Below are 20363 nucleotides of genomic sequence, written 5' to 3' on the forward strand. Positions count from 1 at the left end.
AGTACGAACTCTGTTGGCGAGTCACATACAGTATATATTAAAACAAATAATAAATTTTGACTATTACGAAAGATGATAGAATGATGTAATTAATTGTTTTTTTACGTATCATATAACCAGTAAAGAAATCACTTAAAAAAAAATAAAATTACCTAAACAGAAAAAAATGACTACACAGAATACTTAAAAAAAACAATAGCGATAACTAAGTTATTAAACAATTTCTTTCGTTCTCCTCACTTTAGGACACAAATTATGTCTGCAGAATTTGTGAGATGTAGATAAGGAATCCCTTAATTGTACAGTTAATAAATCTTAACAATACACCACATATAACAAAGCCATATTAATGAAACTAAAAAAACAATGGGAATATATATGAATCCTGGAAAATGTCAGAATTAAAAACATGAATCTTTTTCTTTCTCATAACATAACTACATTCCATGATATGTACTTTAAATTATTGAGGTATATGAATATGTAGGTATTCAAGAGTATAGAAAGAATTATAACTTATTTTTCACAAAACTGCTAAAATTTTTTTTTTTTCAAAGTAAAATTTACTTTTTCCAAAAAAATGTATCCTTTAACCAAAATCTCATCTAGTTTAAAAACTGAACATTGGTAGGTTTTTCCTCTCCTTCATGACTTTTCAAAAATCAATTAACTCATCTAGTCCTTGGAAAACATTCATGCTTCTCTCTTCATTTAGATCTTTCGCTTCAACTGTTTTGAACAATTCGTTAAGAGTTTTGACTACAATTTCTACGTGGTGTGGTTTCTGTTTCTTCTATTTCCTTTTCGTCTACTTCCTCGCATGCCAGTTGAGTCAATTTCAAGATCATCAATGCTTGGTTCTTTTGAATGCAATTCTAATAATTCTCTAACATTTTGTGAATCTACTTCTTCAAAGCCTATTGTCTCTTCCTAATGTAGCAATTTCATCAATATTGTCGTCACTTACTGGACTATTGAAACCATCAAAATCATTGGCACATTCAGGAAAAAGATTCTGCCAGACTGCCCTCACACAGTTGTTGGTTACTCATGATTGTTTTTAACTGCTTGTTTATTATCAAATTTTTTTTTCAAAATTCTTCTAGAGTAATTGGATTATCTCCAGTTGTAACTGAATTGCTTGGGCAAAAGTTCTTTGCATATAATGTAGAAATAACTTCTTGGTCCATTGGCTGTAGTAAAGCAGTCGTATTTGGTGATAGAACTTTAGAGTCTAAATTATTTTTCTTGTGATTATTTTTATCAAGTGTGGGACAAAAATGCATACTGAACCATTTGTCATAAAACTGCTTTATCACCCAAGCTTTTTTATTTGATTTCCAAATTACTAGGAGTGATTCCTTATTACAGCCTTTTAATTAGAGGTTTTAGAGGTAATTTTAAATTAGAGGTAATGCCAAGGGTTTCACCTTTGGCATTACCTCTGAGTAGAAGTGTTAATCTATCCTTGAATGCTTTATAGCTTGGTATCATTGCTTCTTTCTTGTCAAAAATGTTCTTGTTGATATTTTTTCCAGAAAAGGCTGGTATAATCGGTCTAATGAAAATTATTTTCTTTAACTGTTCAGGATATTTGGCCGCTGCACCTTATCAGGACTCACCACTTGGCCTGTAAGTTAGTAAGTTAGTTAACAATTTTTACTCCTGATCGAGCTTTGGAATTTTTTAAGCAGCCCTTACCTACATTAAACATTGCAGTATCCTCTTGATATTTGTTTTCTGTAAGTAAAGAAAAAAAGCTTAAAGAATTGATTTTGATATTGTTTCCACCAACAGGAATGCACTTTTGATTACAATCTTCTAACCAAATAAAAATCAAATCTACCATTTCAATCATTAATGGGTCTATTTCTAGTTCATTGCATACTTAAAGAAGAAGATGCAATTCTGCCTTCTTCTCGGTAATCGCTAACTCTGTTTAAAACTGCATGTATGTAAACTCACTACTGTGATTCACATATCGTAGTGATATACCTATATTTACTTTACATTCCCCGTTATCAAATTGCGTAATAATTTCAAGCTCTGAGTCCAAAATGATGGGTTTTCATTTATTACTCTTCTATAAACGGTAATTCTTAAATAGAAAATTTATTGATGAGTTGTTAAGCAGAAGAGTGACATATGTCTGTATACTGGAGAGGAACTGAAGGCAAGGCTTAGGGAAAGTAAAGAAAAATAATAAATAAAAAATAGTTAAGAAATTTAAAAGAAAAGTGTCAAAAAAATTGTTTTAACAATTTTAATAATTATATTTATCAATAATATTCATCACTATGTAATAATAAAAAATAAAAAAAAATGAATTACTTAGTGATAAATATACTGTCCAAACTTGAAAATAAAACAAAACCATTGCTAAACATGTAATAAAAAGTGGAGGTACTCTCTCTCAACTGATTATTATTTATTGTTAATATTATCAAAGTTAATAAATAATTACAGTACCTATTCAGGCATGTCTTTTTATTGTTAAAATTATCTTAATTTTTTTTCTTTATTTAAAATGTTATCAACAATACATTAAATAATCTATTAATAAAACATCAATAATCTATATTCATAAAATATTATTTAAAATGAAGTATTTAATAATTTCATACAAAATACAATTTAACATAATTTAAAATAATACGAAATTACAGTTACAAAATTATGTAAAATCTTGCATTTTTGTGCAGGGAGGAGAAAAAAATTCTTGTTGAAGCATGCTAAAATTTGGTACAGCACATATTAAGAGATGGTTTAACATTTTTTTTTTTGCACACCAATCAAGGAATTGTTATATTCTGCACAGGAGATGGTGTTATAACAATTATCATATAAACATTCATCACAGCATGCTGCTATGAAACATCATAAAAATAAATATATTTTTCAAAGAATAATTTTACTTCCTGCAATAGATTTCCTATGGAAAAACTACAAAAAAAAATTATATAAAATTAGAGAATGAACATTTTTTGAGAATAATCAAGTTCAGCAAATTAAAAAAAAAAATTAGAAAAGTTGACGACATTACTCATGTTTACATACAATCATTAAAAAAAAGAAAAAAGTAGACTAAAAGAAAAAAAACATAAAAGTTTGAAATAATTCAAATCATACTGTATTAAAACATTTGAAAGAAAAAAATTTATTCAGAAAAATTTAATATGGTTTTAACTACTTCACCAATTAAACAATAGGTTATCATTTAAAATTTTTTGATTATACAATTTATAAATATCACAAAAATAAATAATTATAATTGATCCAGAAATAAATAAAATTAATATATTTTGTACTAACAAATAATTATATTAAATTCTATAATAATAAAAAATTATTTAAAAAAAAAAGTAAAAATTAAGTAGCTTTGTTTTTATATATACAGTAAACAAACAAATTAATAACTTTAGAGAGATGAGACTGGCATTGCAAAGCATTATTTCTTACAGAATTAATTTCTATAAAACTGAACAATAAGATAAGAGAAAAGTCAGAGCAATTACACACAATAGCCAAACCTTCTTCTTTTGGTTACTTTTAAAAGAATTAATAGTAAAAAATGATTGTCAATTATTTTTACAAATAAAGATACAGTATTAAACGCAGTTGTTTTGTTTTTCAAATTTTATCAAAATCATAACAAGTAAATATTCTAGAGCAGAATGAATTTATGATACCGCTCCAGGTACAAGTTACATGCACATTAACTAAAAATTAACCACTTAACTAATAATACTAAGACTGATCTATTAAGTATTTTTTAATAATTCAAACGTTTTTTAACAATTCATTGCTGTGCAGTCATATTATTTAACTATTCTAGATGTTCTCAATAAAATATCTGATAACCTTACAAAAACTTGGTAGAAAATGAACTTCAATATATGAAAAAGAAACTTGTTTCATTATATAAAGTCTTTTACATGTAAAGACTATGTTTTGTTACATAAAAAGAATGTTTCTTTATTAACTGCTAAAGAATATTTATCCTAAACTCAGGCAATCAAGTTTTGAATAACAACATAATATATACTTAAAAAAATAATCTGATTGCATAAATTATCAGTCAATAGCTTATATTCTTATATTTAGAAAGTTAGATTATTATGAATTAACTCTTTGACCAGAATGTCTTTATTACGATTTTGCAAAAAAGGGCTATATCGGTACACTAGGTACATTCATAATTTCAACTTTTACTTTACTTTATATTTTTCTTTAACTTATACTTTGAATACACTGATATTCTATATTAATTACTCATGATACTTATCAACAAAAGATCTCATTAATAATTTAAACCATACAGTCATTAGAAAAATAAATAACACGAAATACAGAAAACTTATGTTTGAGCCACTATCGGCACTGCTCTAGTGTTTATTTATATGCATGTTTAGTTCTCAAATTTTATTTTGTTATAGTATCATTTCAAAATCTTTTTTTGACAATAAATATATGAGTAATGCAAGTGCTAATGACAACATTAAGGTTATGGATTTGCACTTAACAGTTGTAAAGATAAATTTGAGTGGAAAATATGATAATTTTGTTCTGAAGGGTTTCTATTAGACTATTCTAATTCGAAAAATGATAAATTATCCATTTTTAAAATATAGAAACACATAACGCAAGTGCACTTAAAATAACAAAACGTACTAGTTGAAGGGTTAAGATAAAAAATAAACATAAATAAGGAGGAAAAAACATAATTCTGAATTCCACTTATCAAAGTTCTGTAGGGGTCTGAACTAAATTAACAATCAATATTTTCCTGAATAGAATCATCTACTATCACATGGGAAGCATGGAACAACTGAAAGGGATATTTTCTCTAATATTAAAAAAAAAATGTAAAAAAAAATTACTACAAAATCATATTGTAATTATCAATAAATAAAATGCTCCTGGACAAGATGGAAAATATCTCAATCTACCCTGATGGTTAACTGTCCTGTCTCACCACCCTTACTTTTCCTACCCTTGATTTCTTCTCTCCCAATTGGTTGTGTAAATACAGGTTTAACCCTGCTAGGTTCTGCATTCTAAGGGTGTTGAATTGAAGAGCCACTGCATCATTATTACCTGGAAGGGGCCTCCAAAATTATTTAGAGGGGCCAAGAAATCATCAGTATTAATTTTTGATTTTGTGATTTTTAAGTGAATTTAAAGAATTGATTCAGGGTTTTAAATATCTGTACTTATTTGTGAATTTAAAACAAGCAATTATTTGTTTTAAATTTTTTTGTTCAGTATAAAATTTAAAAAATGCTTAATCTCATGAAACTTAAATAAATAAGTTTCATGAGATTATTTTAAAAACTTTCATAGTAATAATGGGAGCTACATATTATAAAAATAAAAAAAATAAAAAATAATTTTGACTTCTTTATTTTGTTTGGGAAGAAACAAGATTGTCAAGAATAAAAAGCTGAATACATGGAAATATTATTGTCAAACAACACCCAGTGCCTTAATTGTAAACCCCATAAAAAACAGTTCATGACAAATTGTTTATTCTTTAAAAAAAAAAATCAATAAAAGTATAGGTAACCTTATAAAAATTAATTAAATTAAATAATTTCAGTTTTCTTTATCAAATATCTGATTTATAAATTAATTTACAGAACAGTAAACATAAAGTATGGTAACAAGTAACAAAAGAATTTTTTTATGATACTTGTATGTATTTGTTTTACAACTTTCATAATATTGTTTATGTAGTGTGAAAAGGTGTCATAAACTGATGAATATTATTTATTTTAACTTTTATTTGAATACTGGAAAAATCACTATATCTTTTAAATCTCACCAAACTACCCATGTTCTAGAGGAACATGGGTAGTGGATACACGACCTGAAGAGCCACACTGCATTCTTGTTTACCAGTAGGAGCCTTTGCATTGATTTTGGAGACAAAATCGATCTACAAGACATAGATACAGATTCTACAGGATATGAGTACCTCTCAGTAAATACTTCTAAAAAGTGTTTACTATCACTTTAGTTAGGATTCCTGCAGAATTTTACAATTCTGCAAAAACATCTGAGATAAAAAAAAAACACAATTGGGCTTTACTTTTTGAAATCCAGAAATGTTAATTCTCTTAAACCAAATAATTTGGTGATATACGATTTTTAATCTAAATAATTAACTTTCATCAAAATCACAAAAACATCTGCCATACAGTTGAAAAAATACAACTAAAAATGAAATATGGCAATAACATGACCATAAAAAACATTAATTTATAATACTATAAAAATAATAACAACAATACAGAGCATAAAACTAATTTGTGTACATATTAAAAGTAAAATAACTAATTTTTAGAATGTTAGATGGGTATTGAGTTAGAGAATTAACAATCACAAGCTTAATTTAAAGTATTAACTGAACACATAAAAGTAGACAATTTACAGAGAGCCTTTATTTACTTGTATTATAATGGCACATAAACTAGGCAGTAGAAACGAACTTACATGCAGTTTAGATGTACAAATCAGTATTAGTGGGACGCAATTCTACTAACACTAACAAATTTAGACTTACATCATTACGAATCTGTTAATAGTTTTATTTGATTTTAAATTATATTAAAAAAAAATTAATTAAATTAAAATAAAAATCAACAACTTAATGCAGACTGTTATCGTACATATCATTTAATTTTTAAAAAAGTATTTGAAGAGTAAAAATATTTACACAATTAAATAGGAGCTTATTAACAATAATACTCTAATTTTATATATTTGCATTTCTTTAATAAATAAAAATAAATTAATAAACACATGAGTGTATATTTATTATACACACACATATATAAATCATCTTCTTTTATATATTATAAAATTTATTTATTAACGCACACTTTAAAGCTCTCTTCATTTTAAAGTTTATACCTACCTATTATCATCTTACATACCTAATAATCATATTTCTCACATTAATAAAATAATTAATTATAATCAAGGCATTTTATAATATACGCTTACAAATAAAGCGATTCATTGAATATTATAAACATATCTTTTTTTATTATTTTTATTTCTGACTTAAAATACTTTCCTAATAATAACCAGATTATGAAAACGAAAAAAAAAACCATTTTATGGATTTTTTGCAGTCCATATAACGAGCAAATTACTAATTAATTACTCTATAAATAATATTAATAAAATTCCAGTCAAAGGAAACATTTCTCTATGATTTACAATATTTGTTTTTCAAAAAAAAAAGAGAAAAGAAACTGGCCTGCTCATATAACAATTATAATTTTTTTAAGTAGTTAATGTGCGTAATTAATAATGTAACTAAGCAGACCATCTCATTTGTCATTTAAAACAAGTTAAATGTAGAAAATCACTTACTCCCTATTTTCAAAATTTCAACTTTATGTCTTTACTACTAGCCGAAATTACTTATCCTTCAGTATTAATACATTTTATTTCATAATAGAGAAAAAAAGGGGTTTTCTTACTAATAAGAACAGTGATAAAGAAAAAAATGTTTAATGAAAATAAAATATAATATAAATATTACCAATTCATAAAAACCACGCCTTTCAATTGGAATCAAATAAGCAGACTGAACTTAGTACACACATGTATTATAACGGGCCCGATATAAATCCCTAGAAATGAAAACATAAATTATTGGGTTAATGCAATTATGGGAGTTAAAAAAACTTCAATCGCTTATACACCAAAACTAAGGAAATTAAGTTTGATATTCTACATACTCTAAATTAGGTTAATAATAATTCATCCCAAACTTTGTGCGGTACTGGTTTCAGCTGAGAATAAACAAATAACATCAGAAGAATGTTGTAAGACACATAATAACACAAGAATATATGTGGGGTACAACCCCACATAACCCGCTTCATACAGCACTGTTAATTTTACTAAAATACTTTTATGAAAATACTGTTCAAGAAACTTCAGGCTACTATTGCTTTTTCAAGAAATATTAACTAAACTCAAATTTAAACAAACAGTAATCTAAAAATACCATAATTATAACAGGTGCTAACTTAAAATGTAGTAAAAAAATTTTAGTACCTGTTTAAGATTGAAGTTTATATGGTTCTTCATGACAGAGAAAAATATATATAAGAAGGATAAAATCCAAATCTCCCAATCTGATTATTATAATCTACTTTCTTTCCTAAATTTATTAAAATATTTCAAGCACAAAAAACCTATACATTGTATTAATATTATTTACAGTGATTTAATAATTCAATTAAAATATATACTGATTTACACATCAATCAATTAATTTTGTAAGCAGGGTAATAATTGAACTAGATTACAAAAATGAGCAAGATTTTAACAATTCTTATAATACTATTCAGTCTCTTTGAGTCACAGCATATTGATCCTCTAGTCAAACCGCTCTTGAAATTAAGAAGTTATAGGTTACAAGAATAAAATTATGAATGAATTTTTTATAGAGAAGTTGGAACATAAATTAAGATATGCGTACAATAAAATACATATAATCTCTCCAGCTTGTTTTAATTTGGTGAAAAAAAAATGCATAGCATTAAAAAAAAAACTTTCTTTTAATTTTTTTCAAGCAGAATACTAGAACCAGGAAAATAAACACAACATGTAGACATTTTAATCTTTCTGTTTATAAAAATTGATCATATTTTATAAAAATAAAGTATACTGACTGTTACATCAAAAGAGTATATGAGTTAAAAAAGTATCTAAAAAACTCTTCTCTTACTTTGAGGTTTGCAATCAAGTATTAAATGTACATAACAAATAAAAAGTTATAATTACAACAGAACATTTTTAGAGCAGATTATAATGCTTCTCAACAGATTTTTAGTCTGATTACATGACAAGTAGTTGTGTCTAAACTGAGGTCAATCGGTCCTGAGTCAGTGCCATTAATTGAACCTCAATTATTCAAGTACATATAATATACAATCAATAACAACCAATTTTAGGTCAACTATACTTTTATTTGTATTTAAATGTGGGTTTTGTAGCACAATTCTGGTTTGATCAGTAACCTTATCAACCGGCACGTCAGGTAATTATATTCAAACATTCATTTTAAGATTACATAATTCAGTTTTTATATGTAATTGATTATCTACTTAACAATTTTTATATAGTACTCCTTACCCGTGTCCTATCATTTGGTACAGTAGCATCAGTGATACACAGATACAAAAATACAACTGATTCTAAAAATAAAAACTGACCTAAAATGTATTTAAGTAGAATTCTATATAGAAACTATTAATAATAATAGATTTATACAAAAAATATATATGAATGAAATAAATTACAAATTTATCAAATGATAATATTAATCAGCAATAAACAGATTAGTATTACTTAAATCCAGTTAGTTACCATGTTTACTCACAAAATGCCCACAGATTTTACCATCTAAAACCTAAGAGTATTAAATGACTTTTTTCCTATAAAGTATGAAAACTTGTATCAGTAATTAAGTATTAAAATTTAATTTTGTATTTTCATTTATAACTTGTAAAAATAAAACTTATAAATAATAACTTATAAAGTAATAATTACTTTTGAAAATTGGAAATACTGCACACTTTCATCAATTAAAGCATTAATTTAAATCACGGTAAGAAAATTAAGAGACTAAATAAAAACTTATTTTACTTAAACTATTCCATTATAATTAAATAAGCGATCAAATATAACCAAGCTAATGAAATTTTTTTTAAAGAATGGGTTCTTAGCTGCATATGTATTTAAGTATGTAGTTCATCAAGACATCTTTTTAAACTGAATCTTTTTAAACCTGAATGTAACAAATATATATGTTATTTAAGATTCAGTTCAGGACTGAAAATCCTCGATTTTCAGGATTGATTAACCTTTGCTTTTAAATTCCTCAAATTTAATTTTACAACAATTATATTTTAGTAACTGCTCTTTACAAATTAGTTAAGTAAAACATTTAACATTTTACAGTTTTTCAAACTAAAAAACAAAAAAAAATTTTTAAACTAGAGTACAAATTAATCCAGTTTTCTTATCTCTATATAAATAAAACATTTTGTCTTCAATTAGCAATTCAAATAACACATAGAATGTGGTTACATACAAAATCAAACTACTGAACTAACTTTTTAATTAGGAAAGTACTTTAAGCAAAGTAAGAATTAAATCACATATTATTATAATATATTGCATAATACAGCCAACATTACAACAGCAAATTAATGCTTAGGAAGTTCTTGGCTTAATTAATATAAATTTTTAAATGTAAATGGATTTCCACATTTATATATAGATGACGTACAATTTTTTTCTTAAAGTTTCAATTTGTTTTCAAAACTGTACTGAAGTTTTTTTAAACAGAAACATAAAAATCCAATTTTGGAAATTAAATATATATTTTATTAAATTCAGATATTAATACGGGTGGGCTCAGTGGCACCGCCTCCTGCTTCTGATGCTAGACGCTCATTTTGTACTTTGGTAAACAAAGTCCAAATTTAGTTTCTATACCAGTAACAATAGGCAAAGCGACTTGGAAGCCTCCGACATGATCAGGATTAGTAGATTTAGCAGTATCTGCAACGCCTGTGCTTGGTATATTTTGTTCAGAACCAGTAGGACGACTGCAACAAAAATAATAATCATAGGAATAAGAGTTCAGGAAAATTGTCAATTATTACATTGCAATAAAGCTGATCTATAAAGTGGCATAAAATTAAAGTTCTAAAAATCAAATCCTAAATCACTGATCAATAATCACCTTTATTATATCCTAATCAACATAACTAAATAACATCAAAGGTTGTTACAAGGGTCATTCAATTTTTTTGTAAGGGTTTTTTTAATTAAAGACACAAATTGCTCTCGAGCTAAAACAGTTTATTTAATCAATAAGACATTTTTTCACTTTTCAACATAATTTTCAGCAACATTAATTCACATGTCTTATTTCTGAATCAGCTTACTTATGTCTGTTCCAAACAAATTTTTGTCTTAATGTTAAAACTAATTTTTTTTTTGCCGTGGACCATTAAACTTCTTACCACATAGTGCCTCCTTGAGTGGACCAAACAAATGGAAATCTGATGGGGTTTCAGGATGGTATGGGGTGTAAAGTAGTACTTCCCAATCCAATTTGTCAATGGTTTCTCAAGTTACCTGTGCCATGTGAAGCTGGGTGTTATTGAGAAGCAGAATCAAATCTTTGTATTGAGATCCATGGTGTTTTATCAACACTACTGGCATCAATTTGTTGATGAGCATGTCACAATAGTAAGTGCTGTTTATTGTTAGCTGATATTTTATAAAATCTACAAAAATTGGACCTTTTGCATCCCAAAAGACTGTCGTCATGATTTTTCCTGCTGATTATCAAGTTTGAAATTTTTTGTTAACAGATTAACTCATGTGCTTTCACTCCATGCTCTGTCTTTTTGATTTTGGTTCATAATGGTAAATCATGCCTCATCACACATTAGAATACTGTTCAAAAAAGCATCATCTTCCTGCTAGTATTACTGTTTCAGCTCATGTCTCCTAATGGTGATTTGTCAGCTCTCTTAGAACCCAGCTTGTACTTTTTTACAGTACTTCAGCTTGTCAGTGATAATGTTATGAACTGTACTGGCACTTACTTGTAATTTTTCAGCAATAATCACAACTGTAATTTGATGGAGAGAGTCTTCATCACTGTATTCTTGAGAGTCTACACGAGTTTCAATTACTGGAATTGAAACCTCAATTGGTCATCTAGAAAGGTGCTCATCAGTTACTGAAGTCTGACTGTCTTTAAATTTTTCTACCCACTTGTAAAAGTTTCTACATTCATAAAACTCTGTCTACATTGTTCGGTCACACAATAGCAAATGTAAAATTATTTTTCTCCTTCAGAAAGTAAAAATGGATTTTTGAATGCTGTTCAACTAATTCACAAACTTCAAGGGGGGGCCCATTACAAAGTGAGATTTTGAGGTTATAAAAGAAATTACTAAAATAGCTGATCAAAAGACATATGGTTACCAACTTACTGTTCTGAAAGTATCCTCTTACCAACTGTTTTGTCTACAGATATTTGTGTTTAATTATTAAATGACCCTTTTACATAAACAAAAGGATCAACATATATAGAAATCTAGTAGGAAGATATCAAATGTGCATTAAAACTCTTCCTCAAATAAAGTCTGTAATTTTTTTTTGTATTATTTTATTTTTTAATTTAATTTTTTATTTATTACCTAAACACTCATGAATACAACTCAGCACTGACAGTACATCAGGTAGAAAGTAAGAAATTATCATTATTTTGAGTATACAGAGCTGTTTAGAACAAAAACCACCTTCACAGCGATTACGAGTAACTCATACTGATTTACACACTGTAATCAGTACATTCATTAACATCAGAGAAGCAGTTACATTCTTGATAAAAGTCACATTCATCTAAAGAAGCTGAAAAATTTAATCCATTTGCTCATTTTAATGGATAAATACATCCTGGTAATTTTGAGCAAAGACATAAAGATAAGAACTCAAAAAATGCTGCTTTATATATTGGTGTTAAATTATATTTAGCAAAATAAATAATATTCCCTGATATTTTTTCTTCTACTGACATTGAATCTAATTGCATTTTTATACTCTTTGTATTAATCTTTAGCAGCAATATTAAACAGTGATATACAGATGATTCAGGTCATTTATTTGTGAAGTTTGGTGAACCTAAATATGTTTATTTTTATCTTTTTAAAAGATTAAAAAATTATTTTTATCCTTTTAAAGAATTAAAAAATTGTAGGCATACACTAAAATTGAATATAATACATTAGTATATGCCTCTTTAAAAATTCTTCAAAATTAAAACATAAAATTTGTCAAAACCATTTATTATACAAAGAGTTTGTTTTGAAGTAGATTATATAAATAGTAATTTTAATGGTCGATTAATAAACTTATTAGTCAAGGCAAGAATTGTATTGAGCCAACTAAAAAAAAAAATGTACATCTACTATGTTTTCGGTATATAATTATAAGGAAGAAAAAATATTCTTCAGTTCTGTGTATTTGTACTATTTTAAGAGAAATCTACTTTAAGTATTCTAATAAAAAAGTATTAAGTTTGAATCATGGCAGGTCTGTTAAGTGACCAAAAAATGGGCTTTACTATGTGAATACTGCATATAAACAGGGCAGTATCAATATATTCTAATTTTTGAAATTAATTACTAGTAAAATGCAGTTACTCAATATTTTTTCTATAAAAAGTTATAATTTATTCAGGCTTAGAACTAATGACTAAAAGCAACAAATAAATAAACGCAACCATTGATTTTCATAAAAAGTAAATTGTCTAAATTAAAAATAAAAATGAATAGAAAATATACATACGATCCTCCAAAGTCAACATAAAATAATCTCTGAAGAACTTCATAAGTAAGCAAAGTAACACCAAACTGTGGTGAAGATCTGCATACCCTTGCTGCAAAAAAAAATTGAATTTCTCAGAAAAATAAGACAAATTCCAATTCTGATTATACTAATTGTGGACATTAATTCTTGAATAATTTAAACAATTCATTAAATATTTTTTCATGAAAAATATTTTGTAAGCAAATTGGTTTATTTTATGCTTAACAAGATTCAAATAACACATTATATGAAAAGTGTATAAAACTTAAAATATTTTGAGTTTATAAACTTTTAACAATTTTATTTTATATTTTTAAATAATAAAATAAAAATTATTATTATGTACAAGTAGTACAGTGAATCAAAATAATCTTAGTGTACTTTTTGTTAGTGATAGGAGTTTGTTATGCATATTAAGTGATTTCTAGGTAGATGGAAAGAAATACAAATTCATACATTTCTACTTTCCTATTGTTGGATGATAATCTTTCTACTATAATACAATTCAAGCTAACAACTTTGACAAACTTATAATTAATCTGTTTCTTTACATTAATTCTTCTGATCATTTCTTATGGTTGAGATGTTTGAAAAAACATTTTTGGCATACAATGCTTTTTGTGAAAGTAATAATGGCTACTATGTAACCTGTCCCTAAAGAAAACTGAAAGGGAGACTTGTAAGGATGAGCATTACCCATAATTTGGTAGTTTCCCTTGCCTTTGTGCAACAGTATATTATTTAACTAATCAAGAAGGCAATTTTGAGCCTTAACTCTTCATTTTCTCCATTAAGCCTGGCAAAGGAATACTTGCTACTCTTAAATACAGCTATGCAATTTTCAGAAGCGAACTGTTCTCGTGTCAGGTAGGCTACAACAATTATATTATGGAACCTTCTTAGGTTCCAATAGAATTAAAAAGTAGAAAAAAATTCATATTAAATTTGAAAAATTTGAGCCATTTTAAATTTATCTCATCACATTCAATAATTTTACAACGCTGTTTAATTCATTCAAGATAGGTAATCTTATTTTAATTTTTCAAGACTTCACCTATTGTGACTAAATAATGAATTAAAACCTGAATTTTGGATAATAAACTGCTCAGCAGATCTTGATATATTTAATAAACCTTGAAAGACCTGAAACTCAATAGAATGAGGCTGAACAACTGGATCCTCATGTCTGATCTATTTTATACAAAAAATAAGTGAAGATGAAGAATAAAAAATTTTTTTGTAGTATTACATACACAAATCAGAAGAAATATACCTACTTTTATTTGATTTCAAATTCAATTTCTAATCAAGTAATAAATTTGTGGCACCAAATATTAAGATAAAATTATTTTCACAAAAGAAAAATAGTACCGGCAAAGCCTACAATACATGTAGAATGATGATTTAAATTTTAAATAAATCAGCTATTACCTGCAGTTCCTTTCCAAAATGCTCGAGCACCTTCCTCTTTATAAATTTTCCTAGTAGCATCCAACAAGCCTGAGTATGTGGTCTGCCCAGCTCTAGCAACAACCTATAATAAGTAAAGGAAAACTTTAAATAAAAATTAAGTTTAAAACAATACAAACAGGAATTGTCATTGGCTAATGTACAACTGTATAAAATAATCTGTTCAATACAATATGTACTGATAATTATTTATATTATCAATTTGAAAAACTTTGTTTATGAACACAGTTTAGCCATTGGCAGTTGTATGTATCACTATAAGACATTGTGATTCTATTGCTTAGGGCCTTTTGTGGTTAATTAACAATACATTCTTCAGTGAAGTTATCAGAACCAATGTTGTTAACAGCATCCCCCTCACACTAAGAAGGTTATGTTTGCAGAAAACCGGCTTGTACATAAAAAGAAATTTTAAATTATGCAGTTTCCATTCTACATAAGCCTCTATCATGAAATCAGTGGCACAGCTTTCCATGTTCTGAAATGTTCTGATTAAGCTTCTATTCTTGTTAAATCTTCTTATTATTTCTTCACTTTTTCTCTGTCTGTTTACTTAATCTTTTTCATGCTCACCTTTCGAATGCCTCCAGCTGTTATTTTTCTCTTTTTAGTGTGTCCATGTTTCACATTTATACAGAAGTATACTCCAAACCTAACACTATATATCATGAATCCTCAATTCTAGCTCCATTTTACTACATAATATCTGTATCTTTCTGTTAAATGCTATTCTTGTTTTTATTTTGTTTCACTTTTGCAGTTTTCTTAACATGGAACTTAAACATATGAACCGCTTTACTTGTTCAACTCTCTTGTCTTTTTTGCAGACAATCATCAGCTTATTACTTTAATTTTCCAAATATTTACATTCTTTAATCTCATAGTATCTTTTCTAATTCTGAAATCATCAGCTAAAATCCTTTGCTTTACTTCCTAAAAAATATCATGTTATATTATGAACAATAAAAATTTCCTTAGTGAAAGATTTCTATAAATCAAAATAAAATTGACTACCATGTGCTTTAGTTTACAATCATTCTACTCTCAGAAAATCACAAATGAGAAGGTACAACTGTAATAGAAAAATTGAAAACTGAGAGTTCATCTGCATCACATATTCACTGAGTAACATTTTCATTTATTCTACTTAGGTACTCCTTTAATCGGTAATAATAAAAAAAACTGTACATTTTACTGTTGCGAGATTGTCTTGTTTTACTTAGAGCACACAATTTAAAATTGTTAAAATAATTTTAATTTAGCACTAAAATGTTTATGGATTCTTAACCATACTTTTTATATTATTTATTTATTTAATAAAATAAAATTAATACCTGCAACCTGGTTTTAATAACATCAGCTGGTGTAACTAATGATGCAGCAGGTACACCAGCAATGCAACCAGCAAGAAGTAATGATAATGGATGATTATAGCCATTTTCATCAGCTAAACTTGCTTTCACATGAGCATAAGATGGAAAATAAATGGCACTAAATGGAATATCACGAAGAAGACATGCCTTTGCACCCTGAAAGGAAAACAGAAAATTATGAAAAGTTAAAATAACTTTAATTAACCAAAGTTTATGATAAAACTGTTTGTTATTTAACATGTTTACAATCATGTGCATAATACACCATGTTATACAGAGGCTACCCCATTGTGTGAACGTTCATCAGATTCATACGCCTTTATTTATTATTTAGCTTCATGATAACAGAATTTTGTTTAGTAAAATTAATTACCGACTAGAATTAAATATATATTTGACTGCTGACAAAGTACAAAAATTTTAAATATTTTTAGAAAACACTATAATCTTGTTTTTTAACATAAAAGGTTGTTGTTGTACATGTTCATAATGCATCATGTTTACTCTCGAAATATTAATCTTTAATTTAACTGGGCCTATCAATTACACTATATAATAAAATAAAACTATATCATAAGAGTAATGTTATGTTTAGGACTGTAATCCTCTTATCTGCCAGAACTGCTCATACGAGCTTGAAAAACTGATTTACTTTTCCAGTTTTAAATAGATTATATTTTCCATACATAGAATGTAAATTTAATTTACTGCAAATATTCAACTCCCTGAGTAGGCAATTTGTCTGATGAGTTTATTACACTGCATATTTCAAAATTAAAGAATTACACAATCAATATTGCATTAACAGTACACAAACATTACAGGTATATTAAACATCTTTATTGCAAATAAGAAAGTTACTAAAAAAACTGGGTCATGAAAAAGCTAAACTACTGTCACTAAAAAAAAGAAAAATAATAAACTAAATAAGTTTTCTCAGCAGTTTAATTAGGTAAAAAACTGTGGTTTTGACACTAAAAAAATTTAACAATCCAGCAAAATACATTGCATTAAACTACTGTATTTTTCAAAGGAATGTGGAAAGTATTCATAATTATGATCATTTTTATCAGGAAAATCCTTGTAGCAGGAAAAATTAATAAATGTTACTCATTAAGTGATAATAGCTGCACTTTTCTACCTAGTATTTTTAATCTATCTTACAGTAAAAAAAGAAGAGATAATTCTATTCTCTTATATTAGGTGCTATAGTTTTTTTTTATTTTAGAATTATGATGTCAAAAAAATGAATAAAGGGAAAAATACTTTTCAAACAAAAAATGATTTGTTTAATTTAATATTTCATTTTACAATTATAAAAAAAATATTATTATCAACTTATACAAATTTTAATTGTGAAATTGGTGTAATTTGTTTTCTTAAAAAACTGATGAAATGCAATGCTGTTCCTAATTAATGTTTTACTTTAACTTTGCACTGAATGGAATCAAAATAAGTACAATACCAACAAACCAATAATGTAAACTAAACCCAATTTTTAATATTGTATATACTTCAGTAAAGTATATATGCTAGTTTATAATGTGGTTTATTTTTTCCCTAACTGAACCTTTTTTACACCAGAATGATAATGTTTATCACAGGTTGATAACCAATAAAATTATTCATTGATCTGAATGATAATCTATTCGTTTGAATTTATTGTTATTTTAACATCCTTCTACATAGAGAGTTAATAGCTTTACATGTCAAACTAATATCTATAAAAAATTAAATGTAAACAATTTTTAAAAGTATGGTTTTTCACAAAAAAAGTAAATGCATTTATAAAGATGATTAATTCTATGCTTTGTATGTTATATAACTATTTTTGCAATTGTGTTTCCATTTAAGGTAGCTATCCAGCATCATATGTTTGACAAATTTTTTTGTTTTTAAATACTAAGTTCATTATAATTATAACTGCAGGTTACATCTGAAAATTTGGTAATCATGATATAATACTGCAACAAAAATGACTAGTTACACGTAACAAATGCTTTATTGTCAAATTATTGTGTTACATTTATAACTGTGCTATAAATAAAATCATTATACTATAAACTGTACATCAATTTTCCCTATTGATGATGATTATAATAGTTATTTGACTGACCAAATAATGTTAAATAATAATAAACAGGAAATAAACAAAAAAACACGTGACAATTACTAAGAGTAAAGGATATACCTTAACTGGACTGTATGTAATATGCTGGGCATTACTACACCCATTAGATCTTTCTTTTATTTCCCAGAAACAAAAAAAAAATCAAACTTGGACATCAAGAAAAACAGTAGTTTGAAATTTTTTCCTTAGGGTTAAAAATTATATAACATATGAGAAATTATCATTGCCAGCATGAAATTTTAACTTTGTTCTAATTAGCTTTCACTGAAACAGAAAAAAAAATTTTTACAAGGAGGAAATCATTATAACTAATAACATTAAAAAAAAGCTAACTAGATAGAAGCTGGTAACATTAAAACAATAATTAATAAGACACTTAAGTTTCAAGTTTCTGAAAAGTGAATTCTTTATAAACTGAATTACCTTATACAATCCAAGTAGCCCAAGATCTTTCACAACAGTCCAAGCACGAACTTTTGAACCTGTTGCTATTTCACCAGCCACTTGAAGTCTAATCTTAACTATTTCTAATGGATTTGTAAATATAACTTGACATCCTCCAGCCTGTAATAATTTCATATAAAAATTACATTCATTGATGAAGTAGTTCAATCAATTTTTTAAAATACTTATATACATCAAACAAAACAGTTGTAAGATTTTCCTTCAGGCCTGTGTTCTCCACAATATATCGTGTGTTTCAAAATGAATATTGGGATTTTAAAGTTGTGTAATATTTATTAAGTTTTACTTAGATTGATAATAAATCATACGTGAAATGAGAGAACAACTCAGTCTTTCCTATACATGTTCGATGTGAACACCATTCATTACATGGTACACATCCAGCACCAACGAGAGAGGAGTTCATCCAATACTTTAATCAGCAAGTCTAGAGTAACTGATGTGACAGCTGTTTCAGTCCTGTGTCTCAAGTCAGGTAGGTCAGCTGGTATCAGTGGCACATACACTTGATCCTTTATAAACCTCCAAAGAAAAATTCACACTGGGACAGATTGGGCGAACATGGAGCCCATGGCAAACAAGCCCCATCATCTGGTCGCTGACAACCAATCCAGCAATTGGGGAGAATTTCATTTAACCAATCACATATAACATTTTGCCAGTGAGGAGGCACATCATCTTGAAGCCAAATAAAGTTTTGTGGTTCATATTACAGTTGGGGAAAGAGCTGCAGTTGAAGCATATCAAGATAGTTCATTCCAGACACACTTGCTTCCATGAAAAAGAACAGCCCATAAACTTGCTGACGGGATATGGTACAAAAAACATTCAGTTTTGGGGAGTGTCGCTCACACTGCAATACTTTGTGAGAATTTTCTGATCCTCAGGTATGCACATTATGAGTGTTTAATCTTCCATTAACATGAATTGTTGATTCATCACTGAATACAACACAATAAAGAAAGTCTTCATGGTCACAGTGTATCATTTCATTTATGAAGCTAACAGGCAAACTATGTAATAATAATAATAATAATAATCACATAATAATCTACATGCTTTACAGCTTGCACACAGCTAAAACTGTTTGAGTTGTATAAATAATCAATGTATGTGAAACTTGAGAGAAATATAACCCCATAGCTTTAAAATCCCAATACTCTTTTTGAAACACACAGTATATTCTTTTTTCTCAAAATTTCTCTATCATACACGTTAGTAGACACAAAAAATAATATTACATTAAAATATTTTCTGTCATACATGACATACAAATGTTCCCGCTTCTACGTAATCAAAAATAAAAGTATTTTCTGTTCACAGTTTTCTTCCGGTAAACGGGCTATACAAAGAAACAGATCAAAATTTATCAAATGCTTTTAAAATACTTATCAATTAAAACACTTAAACTAAGCTTTGATTAACTAAAATTCAAACATTTATCATAAATAACAGAAAACATAGATAAACTATAATCTCCATGAAAACTAGCTAATTATCAC

At 27.0% G+C, this 20363-nt stretch overlaps 1 protein-coding gene across 2 annotated transcripts in view; it reads right to left on the reverse strand.

The window, feature by feature from the left end:
* Positions 1–2212: 2212 nt before the first annotated feature.
* Positions 2213–20363, reverse strand: part of aralar1 (calcium-binding mitochondrial carrier protein aralar1) — a 162121-nt gene continuing 143970 nt past the window's right edge. For both annotated transcript variants that reach the window (XM_075376035.1, XM_075376037.1), the window contains 5 exons: positions 18820–18960; positions 16227–16421; positions 14854–14956; positions 13402–13492; positions 2213–10640 (listed from right to left, as the gene is read on the reverse strand). In XM_075376035.1, the coding sequence (XP_075232150.1) occupies positions 10475–10640; positions 13402–13492; positions 14854–14956; positions 16227–16421; positions 18820–18960 (696 nt within the window). In that variant the 3' untranslated portion in view covers positions 2213–10474. The remainder of the gene's footprint in view (positions 10641–13401; positions 13493–14853; positions 14957–16226; positions 16422–18819; positions 18961–20363) is intronic.

The sequence above is a fragment of the Lycorma delicatula genome, chromosome 9, assembly GCF_047948215.1.
Source record: "Lycorma delicatula isolate Av1 chromosome 9, ASM4794821v1, whole genome shotgun sequence".
Classification (NCBI taxonomy): domain Eukaryota; kingdom Metazoa; phylum Arthropoda; class Insecta; order Hemiptera; family Fulgoridae; genus Lycorma; species Lycorma delicatula.